This window comes from Ovis aries, chromosome 12 (genome assembly GCF_016772045.2).
Source record: "Ovis aries strain OAR_USU_Benz2616 breed Rambouillet chromosome 12, ARS-UI_Ramb_v3.0, whole genome shotgun sequence".
Taxonomy (NCBI): Eukaryota; Metazoa; Chordata; class Mammalia; order Artiodactyla; family Bovidae; genus Ovis; species Ovis aries.
In genome coordinates, this window is record NC_056065.1 from 78,707,639 (window position 1) to 78,727,281 (window position 19,643).

Below are 19,643 nucleotides of genomic sequence, written 5' to 3' on the forward strand. Positions count from 1 at the left end.
CTGCGGCGGGGGCAGAAGCCAGGCGCCCACTCGCTAGGCTGTCCAGCGAGGCGGTGGTGTGGCCCAGTGGGACTGTTTTTGCTTCAGGACGGTCTCCTGCAGACAAGGTTTGCAAAGCTGTCTTGCTTTTCTGACCACACTGCTTCCATCTGCCAACAAGTTTGAGCCTTGTGAAAAGCTGCCCTTCCTCTGCGATCATCGTTGAAGCATGGACGTGGCCTCGTAGGTGTGCACAGCCGTGCTCCCTGGCCCCTGTGCGGGGCCTGGAGAGCGGCCGTGCCTGCTCCCTTAAGTGGGCAGACACAGAGGGCCAGGGCAAGGGGGCGTCCTGAGGGGTGGCACACTCGGGAGACTGTGACCCCACTGCTCGCCTTGGGTGGAGACGACAGACACTAGGCTTTCTACCTGTCACTCTCACGCCCAGGAGGATGCGGAGGACACAAAGCCTAAACGCCAGCCTTTCCGTAACACACCGTCTAACTGACCCAGCTATGCAGATACCAACAGTTCTCAAAGCAACGAAGTGCCGATGGATCGGAGCAAAACTCCATCCTTCCTTCCGGAGTTTAAAATCATCAGCTGAGGGATCTGAATGCCTGGCCCGAGACAGGCCAGCTCTGGAGGCATGTTCAAGTGGGTGCCACCAAGAGGTGGAAGAGCTCGGCCCCGGAGGAGGGCCGCCACGCCTCGGCTTCCTTCAATCACCCAGACTCTAAGGCTGGTTTATGATGCAGCCTGCACGCTGAGGGCAGGGACAACGTCACTGTGTCCTGAGCACTGAACACGCGTCCAGAACACAGTGTGAGCTCAGGGAATGTGTGTGGAGCAACTGATACATGTTTAAATTTTTTAAATAAGTCAACTAAACCAGCAAAATAGCATTAACATAAAACTATACCTTGCAAAGCAGCATTCACGTAACTCATTATTTCAACAAGCGTGCATGCCTGCCAAGTCCCTTCGGTCGTGTCCTCCTCTTTGTGACCCCATGGACTGTAGACCTCTGTCCATGGATTCTCCAGGCAAGAATACTGGAGCGGGTTGCCGTTTCCTCCTCCAGGGGATCTTCCCGACCCAGGGATCAAGCCGTGTCTCACGTCTCCTGCATTGGCAAGAGGGCTCTTTACCACCAGCACCACCTGGGAAGCCCATTTTGCTAAGCAGCCCACATTAAATAAACGTTTGTTTACCCAGCCGAAAGGAAAACTGAGAGAGAAAACAGATATTTACATTTCTATCAAGGAGCGCTGATCAGTTTTTCCACTTTTTTGTCATTTACTTTTTCCTAACATTCATTGATTCAACAAGAATCCAGGTGCCAACAGGCACGCACACAGTGGATACAAAACAGAAGAATCCCCATCTGAGTCAGGCCATGCAGGTTTCTGCTTCTGACGATAGCTAGGAGCAACACTGATTGGAAAAAAAAAAAAAAAAAAGGACTTTTTCCCAGAGAGAAAAATTTTTATTTAGTATTCACTTTCTGATGTTGTTTTTTAATTTAGGAAAATTAAAAAGGTAAATAAATACAATATGGCTGTATAAACTTAATTATTGAAACTTTTTACATCATGTTAATTTTTTGTTTTAGGTACATGTCGCATTATCAACCCACACAGTAACAGCGCACAGAACTTTCACTGACGGCACACAGTAAAAGTGATTCAAGGTGGTGTAACAAATCACTTCTGAGCATTGCTTCTGTCGTGCTTTCTGATAATGTCCATAAGATTGGCCCCCGTAACCAGATCGCTCTGCGTCTGTCTGTCTTTCTGCTGCTCCTTTCTTCTCTGGTCGTGAAGGTACGGGGAATTTAACAGCTGTGGGGGCAGAAGGGACCCTGTGGGTTTCACGCGTTTTGCAATGTCCCAGAAGAGTCTTTTTGAGTTGTTATTGATGAAAGTGATCGCTGTTCCATGTTGACCTAATCGCCCCACTCTTCCAATCTGAAATGAAATGCAAAGGACATTTTCAAAATGTTCACATGAAACCCTCACATCTCTGCAAAGAAACTGAAGACTAGTATTTAAAGAGGCTTCACTATGATGAATATTTGTCCAGATGGCATCTGCTGAGTGGGTCCTCTCAATATACCTGTGACATCAATTTAGGGGGCTGCCATTAGCACAGCCCCAATAGAAAATAAAAACAGTACGAGTATGTCTGTGAAACTCGTGTTTCAGCTAAGCATGTGTGTGTGTGTGAGCGTTTGTATATACACGAAGGAGGAAAGGGCACAAAGATGTCTCTTACTGCGGATGAGTTATGGGAAAAACTTCTCGAAAGCTACTACAACTAAGGGTGAAAGGACTACCTTCTTCATAGTATTTGGATGCCTGGAAGTCTGAGATTGAAGCAAATCCACTTTCGCATGAAGTTATTTCTCATTTTGACAGAATTAAATACACACAAATTTGTGGAGACCTATGATAAGGAACAAAACTGACATGTCTCCAAATATACTGAGAAACTCTCCAAACGGGAGAGAAAGACACAATCCTGGTCAATTTCTGCTCCTTAATTGAAAATGAAGTAAATTCAGATTATTTAGATGGATCGATTGTCCCTCCCACTAGGAATCTCTCTTACAGATACATCTGCAGGAGAGGCCCCGGCAGCTGAGTGCCTGGGCGTTTAACACACTGGAAACATCCGGTCATCTAGCAGGGAGGCATCTGTTAGATAAATGCAGGACACCCATGTAACGCATTCCCATGCAACCACAAAAATAGAACGAGCCAGATTCAGCAAGAAAAACCTGTAAGTGCTCAGAACAGTGCCTGGCCTTAGGCTAAGCACCCAGTACCTATCAACACTTAGTGAAGCCAGCCAGGATGAGCGCTGATAAGGCAAGACGCCAAGATTTATCCACTAACAAAGGAAGGGTGCCTGGATGCAGACGTGGCGCGCGCACTTGAGGCTGCTCCGTCGCGCAGGCGCGTCCAGTTCTTTGCGACCCCATGGACTGCAGCCCGCCAGGCCCCTCCGTCCATGGGAGTCTCCAGGCAAGACCACCGGAGCGGGTGGCCATGCCCTCCTCCAGGGGATCCTCCCGACCCAGGGATCGAACCCGCATCTCCTCCACTGGCAGCTGTATTCTCTGCCACTGAGCCACCGGGGAAGCCCCATGGAATGCGCCTCAGCCAGGAAAGAGAATGAAACAACGCCGTCTGTAACAACACGAACCCAGCTAGAAAGGATCACACCAAGTGAGAAGCGTCAGACGAAGACCAACACCATGTGATGTCACTCATGTGTGGAACCTAAAAAAAAGGTACAAATGAATCCAAGTCCAGAACAGAAAGAGACTAACAGAAAAGGAGCATGTGGTTACTGAAGGGGAAGGGGAGTGGGATGAGGGATAAATGAGCAGACTGGGATTAACAGATACACGCTAATGCCCATAAAGCAGGAAACCAAGGACCCACTGTACAGCAGAGGGGCCGCCACTCAACACTGGGTAACAACCTACCAGGGAGAAGAGCCTGAAAACGCGCATGTGCACACACACACAGCATCACAACACACACACGCACACAAAGACACACACGTATCATAGCGGCACACACACACACAGACACACACACAGACACAGAGCATCATAGCGGCGCCCATACACACATACACACCCACACACACACCAGTATCATAGCAGCGCCCACACACACACACACACACGCACACACAGACACACACGTATCATAGCGGCACACACACACACATACACACACACAGACACAGAGCATCATAGCGGCGCCCATACACACATACACACCCACACACACAGCATCACAGCGGCGCCCACACACACACACAGCATCACAACACACACACGCACACACAGACACACACGTATCATAGCGGCACACACACACACAGACACACACACAGACACAGAGCATCATAGCGGCGCCCATACACACATACACACCCACACACACACCAGTATCATAGCAGCGCCCACACACACACACACACACACACAGCATCACAGCGGCGCCCACACACACACACAGCATCACAGCGGCGCACACACACACACACAGAGCATCACAGCAGCGCCCACACACACACACACACACACACACAGCATCACAGTGCACACGCGCACACACACACACCAGTATCATAGCAGCGCCCATACACACACACACACACACACAGCACCATAGCAGCGCCCACACACACATACACACACAGAGCATTACAGTGGCGCCCACACACACACACACACAGCATCACAGTGCACATGCGCACGCACACACACACACACCAGTATCATAGTGGCACCCATACACACACACACACACACACACAGAGCATCACAGTGGCGTCCATACACACACACACAGCATCACAGCGCACACGCGCACACACACACACACCCCCCATCACAGCGGTGCCCATGGTAAACTGCCAGCCACGGGCTGACCTGGGCGAGGGAGAGCTGAGTACGTAGTTACATCCAGCACACTTCGTTTAAGAAGCTTCTTGAGTATTTTAACATTCCAGATTTCCATCCAAAATTATCAAACTGAAAGTCTGGAAAGAAATGAGCTTCAGTGACTTGAACAGTCAGCCCTGTGGAATAACCAAGTCTCTGAGGCACAGGGAAACGAGGTGGTGTGGAGAAAACAGAGAGGGAGGGAGGGCAGGTGGCCAGACAATCACGTCTTTGGGGAATAAAGCGGCGGCACAGTGAAGGCGCTATGGGCGTTTCAGTGGGTGAGTCCCACAAACGTGACACTCAGAGGCGGTTCTAAGAACGGCAGCCAAAGACCTCACTCCAGGAGGCTGCGAGTGACGCCGGAAGGAAGGAGGCAGCGGCCAGCGAGATAACAGCGCCCAGAGAGGCTCTGTTCCTGCCCCTGCTGGGAAGAGGAGAGGCGCTTATCTCTCGAGCAGAGGGAGGGGACAGACCCTCGAGAGGAGAAGGTCTAGAGCAAATAGGGACATGGACAGGCGACGGGAGCCACGGTTCCTGGAACACAAACACTTCAACAGGTCAACTTTGTTTCGGCCAGATGCAGCAACTTAAAACCACCTTTTAAACGAAGCCCTCTTTTTCTCCCTATAAAGGCCATTTAACATGCTCACTGAAGAAACCAAAAAATACAAAGAAAATAAAACTAAACCAAACGCTGACCACCTAAATTTTTCTAACAAACACTTCAGGTTGTTTTTTCCAACTAACTTTTTAAAAGTTTCAGGGGCTGCTCTAGTTGCGACGGTTTCTCCTGCTGTGAACCACAGGCTCTCGGGCGCCAGGCCTCAGAAGCCGCAGCACCCGGACCCCAGAGCACAGGCTCCACAGCTGTGGCGCGCGGGCTTGCTGCTCGAAGGCACGTGGGACCTCCCCACAGCAGGGAGCAAGCCCGGGCCTCTTGCATCGGCAGGCAGATTTGCAACCAGTGAGCCACCAGGGGAGCCCCCAGCTCATTTCTAATGTGATCCAGGCATCCCAGAGTTCTTCCGAAAAACACACATTTAGTTTATATACATTTATTTATTTTTTTACCTTTTGGCCACACCGTAAAGCATGTGGGATCTTAGTTCCCCAAACCAGGCAGGGGTCAAACTGGAGTCCCCTGCAGTGGAAGCGTGGAGTCTTAATTACTAGACCACCAGGGAAGTCCTTAAATAGATATATTTTAAAAGCAAAAATACATGGAGTTTTATGTTCTGCTTTTTTCTAAAAAAGCCAACTCACGACTATATCGACAATGCCTTGCATAAGAAAATTCCCAAGGAGGGTCTTCCCTGGGGGTTTGGTGGTAAAGAATCTGCTGCCACTGCAGGAGACACGGGTTTGATCCCTGCTCCGAGGAGATTCTGTGCATCACGGCGCAGCTAAGCCCCTGCGCCCCAGCCACTGAGCCTGTCTGTGCTCCGAGCCTGGGCTCCGCAACGAGACAAGCCGCCGCAACAAGGAGCCTGCAGGCTGCCCCTGGGGAGCAGGGACCCCTGGGGAGCAGTCCCTGCTCCCCACAGCTAGAGAGGAGCCCCTGCTCCCCGCAGCTAGACAGGAGCCCCCGCTCCCCGCAGCTAGACAGGAGCCCCCACTCACCGAAGCATGCAAGAAGCCCGAGCAGCAGCGAAGACCCAGCACAGCCAAAGATAAACACTTTCTTCAGAAAAGGAAATTCATGAGCAAAACGGTGGTGCTGAGTAAACCCTTTACCTGATGCACGTACTCGTCCATGCTGGAGGGCATGTCGAAGTTGACCACCAGCCTGACGCTGACCAAGTCCAGGCCTCTTCCCAGGACCCCTGTGCTCACCACAACGTCATAGTCTCCTTCGAGCAGCCCCTTTCCAAAACAGCAACAAAACTCATTATGCAGGGCTTATCTTGAGTGGGTTTCTGTCATTCAGATGGCCCTTTCTTTTCACAATACCTTCTTCAATACTGCGGCTGCACGACCTTTGCAGGAAGTAAAGGTCTTGCTATACCTAGGTAATGTAGGCAGCCTCCATTCCTTCCGACCCCCACCCCAAATTTTTTCTATTAACTGATTCAGGCAAACCTTTTCCAAAAGTGAACTACTCTCTGCCCCAGTCCAAAGTGACCTGATTTCACAAATGGCAGATTCTGAATGATTAATCTGTTTAGGAGACAATTCCGAGGGAACAGGTTTATTGCTCCCAAAACACAGAAGCCTTATCAAGAGGGACAATTCACCACTGCTTGCCTGAAGTTCTCAGAGTCATTAAAAAAAAAAGATCAGCTTTAAAAACAGCTAGAAAAAAATTCTGGTAAGTAAATAAAAATAAAAAACAGCTGATAATATGGTATCTCTTGAAAATGAGACAAAGCAGATTTACGGGCAAGAGAACAAGACAGAACGCTGGGCGTCACCTCCAGCGTGCTCTTCCTCTCCGTCTGAGTCTTATCTGAGTGCACAGAGGCGCTCTGCAGACCCGTGACTTTCTGCACGGCCTCGCTCAACAGATCTGCTCCCAGCTTGCAGTCCACAAAAACCAACACTGGAGGCTTGAAGAGTTTCTTATCCTAAAACAGTAATAACACATATTGAAGATTATCCATATAATTTACAATGGGCTGCTTTTCTGAAAGCACTAGTATGAGCTAGTTATCCATAGGTTTATCAACACTGTCAGGGAGGGGAAAAGTACCTTCTGTTCAAATGAGTGCTTTCTTTTAAATATGCACAAACAGAAGCCAAACAGTGTATGTCCTTCAGATTTCTCCATCACCATGTTAATGTTACGAAAATAGTTTTACAACTTAAAGTGCAATTTAAAATTTCTAATACTGTTCCTAAGTCAGTACAAACCATATTTAACACTGCATCTTCTGGCAACGAGGCTAGTACATACCACTCCCCTAAGCTAGTTACTGTCAAAAAATTCTATTTCTCAAGGACAGAACAAGGACAGACAAAAAAGAACTTGTCTTTTTCTTTTTCACTCAGTGTGGCATGTGGACCCTACTTCCCCAGGCAGGGCCCGAACTCAGGTCCCCCGCGTTGGGAGGGACGAGTCCTAAGCCCTGGACTGCCAGGGGAGCACTGCAATAACCCTGATCTTTAAATACTGTCCTAGAAAACAGAGAAGAAGACTAACCTTGTGTCTACACTGCATGTTCTCACAAAAACGTATCTGAACCCCACAGAATTCTGAGGGAGGCAGAGCAGTGTGTGATGCAATCCCCCAGCAGGCTCCCCCAGAGCCACGTTTGAACAGCACCGTCTCCAGAACCGTGACCGGTGCCTACGCTGTGCGCAACGCGGGGCTGGCCGCGCTCCCACTCACGTTCAAGATTTCAAACAGTTTTTTCTTTTTGGCTGGCTCTTCCACCCACAGGACGATCTGGCGCACGCTTGGGCAGGGCCGGTTCCTCTCCCCGGCGGTGATCGCCACGGGGTCGTGCAGGAGCTGGCTGGCGAGCTGCTCCACGCTGGCCGGGATCGTGGCTGACGCCAGGATGGTCTGACAGTCGTGAGGCAGCTGCTCCAGAACGTCCAGCACTTGCTGCTGAAAGCCCATCTTTAACATGGTGTCAGCCTGGAATAAAACCACTGCACGTCAGTCTTACATGGAAACCCAGAGCGCCCTGGCGGAAAACAGACACCGTTAAGAACGTAAAACGTTAAATACTCTTTACATGGAAAAATACACCACATCAAAAGACACAGGATTAACTGGGGGAAACACACATTTATATCAAACTTGTATAACTATGTTTTCAGTGATATACAAAGATTTCTAAAATTTATTTATTTTTGGCTGTATCAGATTTTAATTGAGACCCTTGGGCTCTCTAGTTGAGACACGGGGGCTCAACTCCCTCAGCGGGTGGGATCTTATTTCCCTGACCAGGGATGGAAGCTACGTCCCCTGCACTGGAAGGTGGGCTCCCAACCACTCCACCAGAGGAGTCCCTCCAAAGATTGTCATTACGGTATTATTAATAGTGGCCAAAAAAGGCACAGACTTCAGCTATGCATCAGTAGAGTACTGGTAAATAAATTACGGGAAATCCATACAATGCAATGCTATGCCACCGTGAAAAATGACCAGAGAGCTCTTTATCAAATGACAACGAGTCGCTGCTAGAAGGAAAGAGGAAAATACAGACAGAACACTGCATAACGTGAGCCCGTCTGTAAACATCCTCGGGAATCTTACCTGCTAACTCTGGGGAAAGATTTATGAGCTGGGGTTGTGAAAGCGAAAGTCACTCAGTCGTCTCCGACTCTTTGTGGCCCCATGGACTATAGCGTCCATGGAACTCTCCAGGCCTGAATACTGGAATGGGTCGCCTTTCCCTTCTCCAGGGCATCTTCCCAACCCAGAGATCGAACCCAGGTCTCCCACATTGCAGGCGAATTCTTTACCAGCTGAGCCACAAGTAAAGCCCAAGAATACTGGAGTGGGTAGACTCTCCCTTCTCCAGCGGATCGTCCTGACCCAAGAATCGAACCGGGGTCTCCTGCATTACAGGTAGATTCTTTACCAACTGAGCTATCAGGGAAGCCCGAGCTGGGGTTAGGGGTACAATTTAATTCATTTTATAGCTTTTTTTTGCAAAATTTGACTTTTTTTTTTTTACCACGAACGTGTATTTATAATAAAATATGATTTTAAATAAATTAAACCATTTAATTTGGAGGCTTTCACTTCTGTATAAACCTTTGCACTGCTGGTTTTTCAATAACAATGAATGTACTGTTGAAAAAATAGAAAAAATGTTTAAGTTTTTAATCTTAAAATAACAAAAGATTAAAGCTATCTTGATTTTCAAATATAACCTCGGTGTCTATACTTCTTGAAAATAAGATATTTAATCCTTTTGGTGTCCATTAATGTGCTGTCAGTTAGACTGAAGCTTCATGACTTGTTTTAATCTCTCTCACTCTGTAACATTTAAAAAATCTGAAGTAATCATGATGGTCTGGGTTTGATCCTGGCTCTGCATCACCTCAAGCAAGTTAATTAACAGCTTCAAGCTTCAGTTTTTCCTCTTACGGGTGAAATTATGCCGGTAACTCCCTCCCAGAAAAGTGACGCGAATCAATGAGTAAAAGCATAAAGCGTGCGTGTGCTCTCGGTCATGTCCGGCTCTCGTGACCCTACGGACTGCGTGCAGCCTGGCAGACTCCTCCGTCCATGGGATCTCCCAGGCAAGAATACGGAGTGGGCTGCCGTTTCCTGCTGCAGGGGATCTCCCGACCCAGGGATCGAGCTCAGGTCTCTTGCGTCTCCTGCACTGGCCAGCAAGATTCTTTACCCGCACCACCTGGGGAGCCCGTATAAAGTACCAGCATGGTCCTTCTCGGTGCTTCTATTAACTGTGAGACAGAGAGAAAATGCACCCGAAGGGCATGTGCGAACATTCCCCCGCTCCTCAGCAACCCTGCTGAGACCCACTCAGCTCAGCAGATGGCCTTGCTTCTGGTTCAGAAAAAACAAGACCACAAGAAACAGACTCCTTCCATTTCTCTTCTCGCTTAAGCTTCCGGGAGGGGTTGCCCAGCCCCCAGTCACCTTTCCTCCGTCTCCTCCCCTCCCCCAACTGTCCAGTCCAGGGCTCACCTCCCTGCCCTCACCAGCTCCTCTGGGCCATCAATCACTCCCTGGGTCCCAAATTCATTAGTCTTCATCTGACTCTGTAAGATGCAATTAGTACCGTTACCTTTTTTATTTTTTAATACTAACAAGTGCACTGCAGAAAATCTGGTAAACAAAGTATAAAAAAATAACTCACCCATCACCCCTGACCTGACACCCCACCACCTCCCTTACCTCCCGTCTCCTCCCCTCCCTACAGCCACCACTCTGCCTCAACAACCCCCAATGCCTGGGAACCAGCCTTCTTGCTTAAAGGCTATTCTCCATGTTGAGAATATGAGCCTGATTATAACACATGCAGGCTTAGAATCCTTTAAAGTTTCCCAATGTCTACAGAATAAAGTCTGAATTTCAAGGCCAGAAGGAAATGAAAAAGAACTAAAATCTCCATGGTTACACTTGGTTATTTCAATGGGAATATAGGTGTTTTTCCTATTTCCAACTTGTCTTTAATGCATTTAATACATGGATTACTCACAGAATACAGTTGCTTTTCAAACTGTAGAATGGCCCATGAATAGGACTTTTTCAAAGCCAAAAAACAGAATACAAAATATAGAAATAGGAAAATCATATGTTGCAAGGCTAAGCATTGTTTCATGAAAGTTCTGTTTCATCTACACACACACCCACACATACACAATATTCATGACCGGTTCCCACCTACGCTGCATTTTTTGGAAACCATTATCAACCAGAACTTGGGAAAATCTTATTCTTTCCACACCTCAGTTTCCACTTATGAGTCTATCTCCTACATACCCTGAAGGGGTGTTAACGGAGTAAAAAGTGTGGGAAAACGTACTTTTAAAAGCTCTTAGAATTAAAAGCACTACCTAAATTTAAGGTGCTCTGAATACCAGAACTGCTCACGGTGAACACACGGCCACTCTAAAAGTGGCAGAGCCCCGGGGAGACAGAGCTCGGGTCCAGAGTAAGTTGGGGCGCAGACCGAGGAAGAGGCAGGCGTGGGCATCCCCGAATTTAGACCAAACCTGGCCTCGTCTTCTGGGAGCCGTCCTTGGTGTCACCTGCATGGACGCCCTCGCTCCCAGACAATCTGACTTCAGTCCTGAGGGTGCCGGGCGAAACGCTCACCCACCCACTCAGCGAGCCTTAACTCGTTGCCAAGGGTGGCTGACCGTCCCTATGCGCTGGGCACTCCCTAGACGCCAGGCACGTCTCAGGGGAGGACTCTAGTGAGACGAGCACTGGTAGGCCCTGTTTCATAGACGTAAACCCTGAGGTGCGTGACGTAGGGCCCCACTGTGCTGAGGAGCTAGGGCGTGGACCAGGGACACAGGCTCCAAACCCACGTCTGCTGTGCTAATTACTGGGGCCACGGAGGCAGGCAGGCTGCTGTCATGGGTCAGCACCCAGCACCCCACACTTTCTGATCATGCTGGGGAACCCCAGGGCTCTGCCCCATCACTGCCAGGGGACAAGCAGGCAGGCAGGCGGCCCTGCCCCTCTGGCGGGCACGTGGTTTTGTGTTCTCATGCTTGTCCACACGGTGGAATAACATCAAATAACAACACATTTAACTTACGCAGAAAAAATTCAAAAAGCTCCTCCTCCTAAGCATCGTTAGCTACTTCCAAAATTCCTGCCAATCGTGACTTGTACCAATGCTTCCTTTTTTGTAGATGAATGACAGCATGTTTAAAAACTTATCACTGAGATATAGTATACCTCATCAGTTTGTGAGCAAGCCCAATTAAGACAAGACAGCTGTGGTTTAATTTCAGCTTAGCTGCAGTCTATGCAAGAACTGCAACAGTTGGTGAAGGACAGGGAGGCCTGGCGTGCTGCAGTCCACGGGGTCGGAAAGAGTCAGACACGACTGTGACTGAACCGAACCGATACGAGAACTAGCTTAAGAACCACTACCGCCAATAAAAAAGAAAAAATCCCTCAATTGTTTTCCTTTGGGGGAGAAATTGGTTGAATACACAATGCAATTATATAACTATGATGTGCTTTTCATAACTTCTATAAAATTACGTTTTTAAACACCACCACTTACTTCATCCACTACTACAATTTTTATACTGCCGAGTTCTACAGATCTCTGCTTTATTATATCCAGAAGTCGCCCAGGAGTTGCTATGATAACCTGAATAAAAGAAAAAAGGCAAATTAAGAGAGTTGGACGGCATCCGTTTATTCACTTACTGCCTCATTCTACACTCACTGAGTGGCCGAGGCATGCCAGACCCTGTGCAAGTCCTCAGAACGCAACAATGAGTGAATCAGACTTCGCCTCGGCTCTCATCAAAGCCACAACACAAAGGAAGAGACAGAACACACACGTGCTCACGTGATCAGGACAGGCTGCAAGCGGAGGGACGGACCGGCCCCTGCTCAGACACAAGCTGACACCCACGGGAGCAGCGGGCATGAGCACGCCGGGACGGCCAGTGGGAGGGGAGGGCACCGTGGCGGTGAGGCTGGGGGGCAGGGAGGCGACGGCAGAGGGGAGAACGTGTGGCTGAGGCCAAGGTGCGGCAGGGGCCAGGCTGGGCGGGGCCTCAGGCACGCCGAGCCCTACCCGGTTCCGTGAACAGGGCACCCTCCCTGCCCTCTCTGGGCCTGCCACTCCACTTTCATATTACGAGGCTGGGGACCACATGGCGAGGCTGGGGATCACATCGCGAGGCTGGGGATCACATGACGAGGCTGGGGACAGTGAATTCTAAGGTCGCTCAAGGCTCTTGCTGCTGCTGCTAAGGTGCTTCAGTCGTGTCTGACTCTGTGCGACCCCAGAGACGGCAGCCCACCAGGCTCCCCCATCCCTGGGATTCTCCAGGCAAGAACACTGGAGTGGGCTGCCATTTCCTTCTCCAATGCATGAAAGTGAAAAGTGAAAGGGAAGTTGCTCAGTCGTGTCCGACAGCGACCCCATGGACGACAGCGACCCCATGGACTGCAGCCCACCAGGCTCCCCCGTCCCTGGGATTCTCCAGGCAAGAGTACTGGAGTGGAGTGCCATTGTCTTCTCCATCAAGGCTCTTAGCAATTTAGTATTATATTAGCTGAAGTTGTGGTCCATGTAGGGGTTTTCCGGAATTCCCCAATGGTCCAGTGGCTAAGACTCCGTGCTCCCAAGTGCCGGGAACCCAAGTTCAATCCGTCGTCAGGAAGCCAGACCCCACATGGTGACCTAAGGGTCCACATGCTGCAACTCAAGAGCCATATGTCACAGCTAACGCCCAGCAGAGCCAGATAAATAAATAAAAGCTAAACATAAATATTAAAGAAAGCAGGGGCTCCTCAGTCAAACTTCGGCAGGAGTGGTGGCTCGGGCCTTTAATAACGGCCTGAGTCTGTCCTCCCATCCATCCTAAGATGCAAACACAAACAGCCACTGTGAGGATTAAACGAGGAGGGCCGGGGTGACCCTGGTGGAGTTGCAAATAACCTCACACACTCGGCTGTACCCACTTTTCTGCTCCACACCACCCAGTGCTAATCCTGCTGTGCGTGATAAAAGGCCTGTAACCCCAGCGCACAGGGCTTGACTTGGCTTGTGTGTCCTTTACATGCCCACAAACAATAAGTCGATTTTAATTATGTTGACATGACTTCACTCCTTTTCTTCCATTTTCCCCTCTGATGATTTGGGAGTTATGAACTTTTTTTTCATTCTTCGAGTGCTTCCCCTAGCATGCCAGGACATCTATCAGTTCAGTTCAGTTCAGTCGCTCAGTCGTGTCCAACTCTTTGCGACCCCATGAATCGCAGCACACCAGGCTTCCTTGTCCATCACCAACTCCCGGAGTTCACTCAAACTCACGTCCATCGAGTCAGTAATGCCATCCAGCCATCTCATCCTCTATTGCGCCCTTCTCCTCCTGCCCCCAATCCCTCCGAGCATCAGTCTTTTCTAATGAGTCAGCTCCTCGCATAAGGCGACCAAAGTAGTGGAGTTTCAGCTTCAGCATCTTCCTTCCAAAGAAATCCCAGGGCTGATCTCCTTGCAGTCCAAGGGACTCTCAAGAGTCTTCTCCAACACCACAGTTCAAAAGCATTAATTCTTTGGCGCTCAGCTTTCTTTACAGTCCAAGTCTCACATCCATACATGACCACTGGAAAAACCACAGCCTTGACTAGACGGACCTTAGTCGGCAAAGTAATGTCTCTGCTTTTGAATATGTTATCTAGGTTGGTCCTAACTTTCCTTCCAAGGAGAAAGCGTCTTAACTTAACATAAAGTTAACGGACACTTCCAGCTTGTTCTCGAAGCGTGGCGGGCGGTGCGTTGCCGCGATCCCATCTCGCCTGCACCACGCGCTGCTGCTGGACAGTGCCCACCCTGTGTTCCAAATACCACGCTTGCTCCTAGTCACTGGCCACCAGCCTGTGTGTGTCTGCTCTGCCCACACGCCCACTGCCGCCTATGCACCAGCTTCCTTCTGCCCCCGCCTCTCTGGAATCTTCTTTATCTGCAGGATGGCTTCCTCTGTAAGTTCCTGCAGACGGCCCACTGGCAATCCCCTCCCAGTTTTGTTTATCTGAGTAGGTCTTCGCCTTGTCCTTACTCTTGAAAGAGCTTTGCTGAGCAGACAGACAGTTGTTCCTTTTCCTTCCAGAGCGTGCATGTCCACGAGGCCTGACACGGTGTGGGCAGGGAGGAGGAGGCTGGATGGAGCGGGTGGTGAGGCTGTGCAGGGCCCAGGGAGGAAGGCATTGCTGACAGGGGGCACGGGGGACATGCAGGGGGGCCAGGCAGGCACTGCTGATAGGGGGACATGCAGGGGGGCCAGGCAGAGGAACAACACGTGATGGATAAGGGTAGGTTTCTCATGGTCAGAGCGATAAACATGGAAACACAGAGCATAAAAGGAGCCTGGTGATGAACAAGAACTGGAACTATCAGCAGGGACTCATGGTCTCGAGGTTCCCGAGCAATGACGGCTCAAGAGCAAGGAGCCCAAGGACAGCCCAGGTCTCAGCTTCCGAACGCCGCTCTCTACACAAAGCAGCCGGGGATCCGTGGAGAGTTCCAGGCAGAGGCAAAGAAAGGATGAGCTCAGTACATGCCATGTTTTTCAGGCAGAAAAGCAAGAAAGGACTCAAACAAGGACAGGGATATGAGCAAAGGACACAGAAGCCGACTTAAGGTGCCTCCGTGAGCCACCCAAATAATAATCCCATCAATAAAAAGGAACCATCAGTCCATGTAAAAGAATAAATAAGTGGGGAGTCTGGTGAAGCTCAAAAAATTTACCAACTGAGATTACTCCTCCTAAAACACTTATTCAACATGAAAGGTACAAACTTTACTGTGACTTGACAGATGAAAGCATCAGTGAAAAGGACAAATTGAAGCTGTGTGCCACGTAAAAGGATGTAATGAGAAGAACACAGCACCTCTCCCGTGATGTTCCTATCAAAGACACAAAACACCAATCTCATCAGCTGAGGGCTGTTCTTCAAAGGCCTTGTAATCCTTAAAAATGTCAAGATCAGAAGGAAAAAAGAGCGATCGGTTCCAAACCGAAGATGCTGAGAGAGGCACGACGCTGCAGGCAACAAATGACTGAACCGGATGAAAGAAGCCGACGGACGGCCACCGAAACCTGGGGGCTTCAGGCACACAGCAACGTTCATGCCTGGTGCATTCCAGCCAGGAGGCGGGATCTCCCGAGTCTGTCACCGGACAGAGACTATGAAGGACGACGTCCTTGTTCGTAGGAATCACTCTCTGATGTGTACCAGCCACGATCCTGAGATGAAGCCCATCGTTCAGAGATGCATCTTCGCAACTGGGAGAGAGGGGATACACCCACCCACCTCCAAGAGCAAGTTCAGGGACTGAAGGAGATAAAAGGATGTGAGGCCATCGGACAGCGGTCAACTGTGCTCCCGCCCTTTGTCACACACAGCCCAACCTGAAAATTAAGGCTCCCGGAACAGGAATTTCAAGGCTACCTAAAGCCACACGCTAAAGCTCCTCCTGGGGAGAAAAGCCTTGATTCCTGCACTGTCTTTGTCCTCCACAAAGGCGCCCTGACCGCCCACCTGAATGCGCTGGCGCAGGCGGTGCCGCTGGGGGGGCACGGGCAGGCCCCCCACCAGGAGCGCGGTCCTCAGGCAGGGCAGGCCACTCATCAGCTCCTTGGCCTGCCGCTCGATCTGGATGGCCAGCTCCCGTGTGGGCGTGAGGACCAGCCCCGACGGCGATTTGCTCTACAAAGATGGAAACACACCCGCGATCAGCTGCTGCTGCTGCGACTCCAGTGTGCGAGGCAACCCCAGGAGCACCTCCCCTCGGAAAGAGATCCCACCAGCCCAACCGCCTCCTGCTCCCTGCAGAGTGCTCCTCCAAAACCCTCAGAGACTACACCCATCTCGCACGGAACATGGGCGCACAGAGAGACATCAAAACAGGAACCAGGGAGAGGCGCCTGCGATAACCACAGCGGCAACGTGGACGCTTGGCTCCTCGTCAGCTGGACTGTGTGATCTCGGGCCATCCTCCTCCAAGGAAGAGAGGCCTGCTGGTCTCCACGAAGAGCTGGGTCAGGCCCGGCATCATCTCCCGGTTTCCCCTTAGTGCCTTGTAGATTCACTTCTTTGTCTAAAAAGCCTTATAGTGTACAAATATTCTATTGGGTTGGCCAAAAAATTCATCTGTTTTCCCATGTTACAGAAAAACTCAAACATTTTGGCCAACCCAAAGTTATGGGTTGATTTTCATCTGTATCTTGACCATCTAGTCCTTCTTTTTATTTTTTTTCTCACATTATCTTCTACTTCGGTTTAGTTTTCTGAAATTCCCTTTCTCTTGTCTTCCTTCACCTGTTATTCTCACCCCCTTCCCTCCTGCCATACTTCAAACCTCATAAACTCACCAGTACTTGGTGAATAATCACTCAGAATGCCTTTTAGTCTCATTATGTACGGGAATGCTCATAAACGAGCAAAAAAGGCAAGGTGGTATCATTTTTAAGGTGAAACAGAGATCACCCTTAGTGATATATGCTGAAACTCCACAATAAGTCTTTTGAGTTTGATATCAGGTATTTCAAGACACAAACTCAAAGGACGCTAGACTGACACCAAAATCACAGCTCATCTGGCCAGCAGGACTTTGCCCCCAAAGCCAAAGCATGCAAGTTCCTTAAATAGAAAATTCGTTAAAAAGAAACCATTTTGGAAGTGATTTCTTTTTTTCAGACCTTCAGTGAAGACACTGGTTCAACATAATACAATTGAGTCCCAGTTACTAGCGGTCTAGGTATTCAGTTCCAGGCCAGCTCTCTAACAAGCTTGAGGCTGCCGCTGGATAAACCTCTCACCTGTTTGAGCTCACACAGGTGAGCTCTAACTCACCTGAGACAGAGCTCGCACAATGACCGGAAGCAGGAAGGCGGCCGTTTTCCCGGAGCCGGTGTCGGCGCTGGCCAGCACGTCCCTACCCAGAAGGCCCACCGGAATCATCTGCATCTGGATGGGAGTGGGCACCTCGTAACCCGAGGCCTTCAGGTTGCGGTTTAGGGCCTCGGGGAAGCCGCAGTGCTCAAAGTCAACGATGGGCCTGGGGACGCCTCGGCCTCGGACCGTGATCCCCAGCTGCCGCCTGAGGGTCTCAATCTGGTCCTCCCGAAGGTGCGCGACGAAGGCGTGCTCGGTGTAGACGTAGGGGGCAGGGCCCGGCGCCGCCGGCTCGGAGCCCGCTTTCTGGGGACGGCTCGGCTGGGACGCCGCTTCCGCGCCCCTCACCTGCAGCAGGTGCTTCGCTTTACACTCTAGGCTGCACACGTCTTCGTCCGTCTCGTCGCACACGTACTCGCCGTACCGCCCGCACACCACGCATACCGGCTCCCCGGGCTCGGCCTGCCGCTGGGTTTTGGAGAAGGACTTCACCGGCTCTTCGGGGAGATCGCCAGCCTGTGTCCCTGGCTCGGAGTCGGGCAGAGTCCCCTCGGACACTGGGCCAGTAGGCCCAGGGATAGGGCGCGGTTGGGCCCCCTGGTGGGCCGCTGCGTCAGCCCCTTTGGTACCCGAGGCATCGGCGAGACCATCCCCACTTGCATCCAGCCCCCGGTCTTCTGCCTCGGGTTTCACTTTCTTGGCTACATAACTTCCACTGTCATCGTTAGCGTTCCGCTTGATTTTCAGGGATCTTGGAACGAACATCCTTCAATACTCTGCGGAAGAAATTATACCCTGATTTATTTTACTCTCATTAAAGTCACGGATAAAGTGCCCTAAAGTCATCACGTCCCTGAGCTATGCCTCCAAAGAACAGAGAAGACAGTGCTGACCTCAGGCTTCCCTCCCACCCTCCAAGTCCCCCTGGTGAAGACAGTCCTGGCCCCACGCTGCACACGGATTCGCACCACTGACCCCTGTCTGTGGGCTGCCTTGCACTCTGACATAAGCAGACATCACAGAAATTCTGGAGTAGACCTTTCTGTTACACGCCCACACAGAAAATACAAGAGGGCTACTTCGCAACTGGAGTCTTTACAAAAGCGCAAGCATCAACAGTAACACGTGCCCACAGGTTACTAGGTCCCAGCGTCGTCCCAAGGGCACACGCATGTTCTGCTGTGACCTGTGCCACAAGTTCAGGTCTCACCGGGGACTCAGCACCTGGGGGGCCAAGGGACTCAGAACACACCTTCTCGGTGCGTGCAAGCTCCCAACTACAGCTCTTCCCATTTACAACAGAAACTGGGTTTTGCAAAATGACAGCAATTGGGAACAGGCATTTAACCTAATTTGGGGGCTGCAAATTTGCTGAGAAACATTTTCCGGCAAAAAAATTCTTAGGATACATTGCCAGGTTCCATTTTCCCGGAAAAATTCCAACAGAAAAGAAAGTGAGGGCCTAGTCACAACCTCAAGTCTCCGAAAAGGTCGAGGGGGCGGGTGAAGAAGGCGCGGCTGCACGCGAGCGGGGAGAGCTCGGAACTGCCGTCCCGCAAGCGGAACCGAGGCGGCGCGGGCGCGGCCGCCAATCCGCGACCCTCCTCCCCACACCGACGTCGCCGCTCCGCTCCTCGGACGTCGGCCCCCCCCCCCGGCGGCCACGCACGCAGAGGCGCGTGACGTCACGGCGCCGCCCGCACGCGGGGTGGGGGCGGGGACGGCGGCGCAGGGGAGGCGACCGCGCAAGGCCCAGCCTGCCGCCGCGGCCCGGAGCCCGCGGCCCGCACGAGAGGAGCAGGACGGGAGGCAGGCCGAAGCCGCGGGGCCGGAGCCACGCTCACCCGCGCGGACTGCGGCCGTGTCAGCTCCCGCTCGGGGCGGCTGCCCTTGAGGCACTGGGCCGGGCTTCCGGCCGACAAGCCCGCAGCGTGCGGCCACCCTGCTGCGTGGGGACGGCGTGGAGGGCGGGATCCACGCCTCCGGGTTTTGGGAGGCGCCGCGGCGCGCGGGGGGCGGGGCCAGCGCGGGGGCGGGGCCCGACTGGGAGCGGCCGGGGAGGGGCGGGGCCGGGCGGCTTCCGGGCCGGCGGTAAGTCGCTGAGCCGCGCTGGAACGGGCAGGTTCCGGGGAGAGGGGCAGGCGCGGGCATCGTGGAAGAACTCGCGTC

At 51.3% G+C, this 19,643-nt stretch overlaps 1 protein-coding gene across 3 annotated transcripts; it reads right to left on the minus strand.

Moving 5' to 3' along the window:
- Window positions 1-1,443: 1,443 nt before the first annotated feature.
- DDX59 (DEAD-box helicase 59) lies at window positions 1,444-19,436 on the minus strand. 3 transcript variants are annotated; one of them, XM_042229317.2, is made up of 8 exons: window positions 19,319-19,436; window positions 17,433-18,250; window positions 16,119-16,286; window positions 12,121-12,210; window positions 7,776-8,027; window positions 6,859-7,011; window positions 6,182-6,310; window positions 1,444-1,946 (listed from the first exon to the last, which is right to left on the minus strand). In XM_042229317.2, the coding sequence occupies exons 2-8, from the start codon at window positions 18,237-18,239 to the stop codon at window positions 1,683-1,685; spliced, it is 1,863 nt and encodes a 620-aa protein (XP_042085251.1). In that variant the 5' UTR covers window positions 18,240-18,250; window positions 19,319-19,436; the 3' UTR covers window positions 1,444-1,682. The 3 variants fall into 3 exon arrangements, with proteins under 3 accessions (XP_042085251.1, XP_004013983.3, XP_060252218.1); XM_004013934.6 differs by lacking the exon at window positions 19,319-19,436 and adding an exon at window positions 18,948-19,107; XM_060396235.1 differs by lacking the exons at window positions 12,121-12,210; window positions 19,319-19,436 and adding an exon at window positions 18,948-19,107.
- Window positions 19,437-19,643: the final 207 nt, after the last annotated feature.

What these genes read in the sequence shown, in the direction of transcription:
- DDX59 (XM_042229317.2), bottom strand. Translation starts at nt 18,239, where the DNA reads ATGTTCGTTCCAAGATCCCTGAAAATCAAGCGGAACGCTAACGATGAC. An exon ending in GCCTGCGCCAGCGCATTCAG is followed by an intron (nt 12,211 to 16,118) that starts GTGGGCGGTCAG and finishes TCTTTTATTCAG; the next exon opens with GTTATCATAGCAACTCCTGG. An exon ending in TGGACGAGTACGTGCATCAG is followed by an intron (nt 1,947 to 6,181) that starts GTAAAGGGTTTA and finishes ATTTCATTTCAG; the next exon opens with ATTGGAAGAGTGGGGCGATT.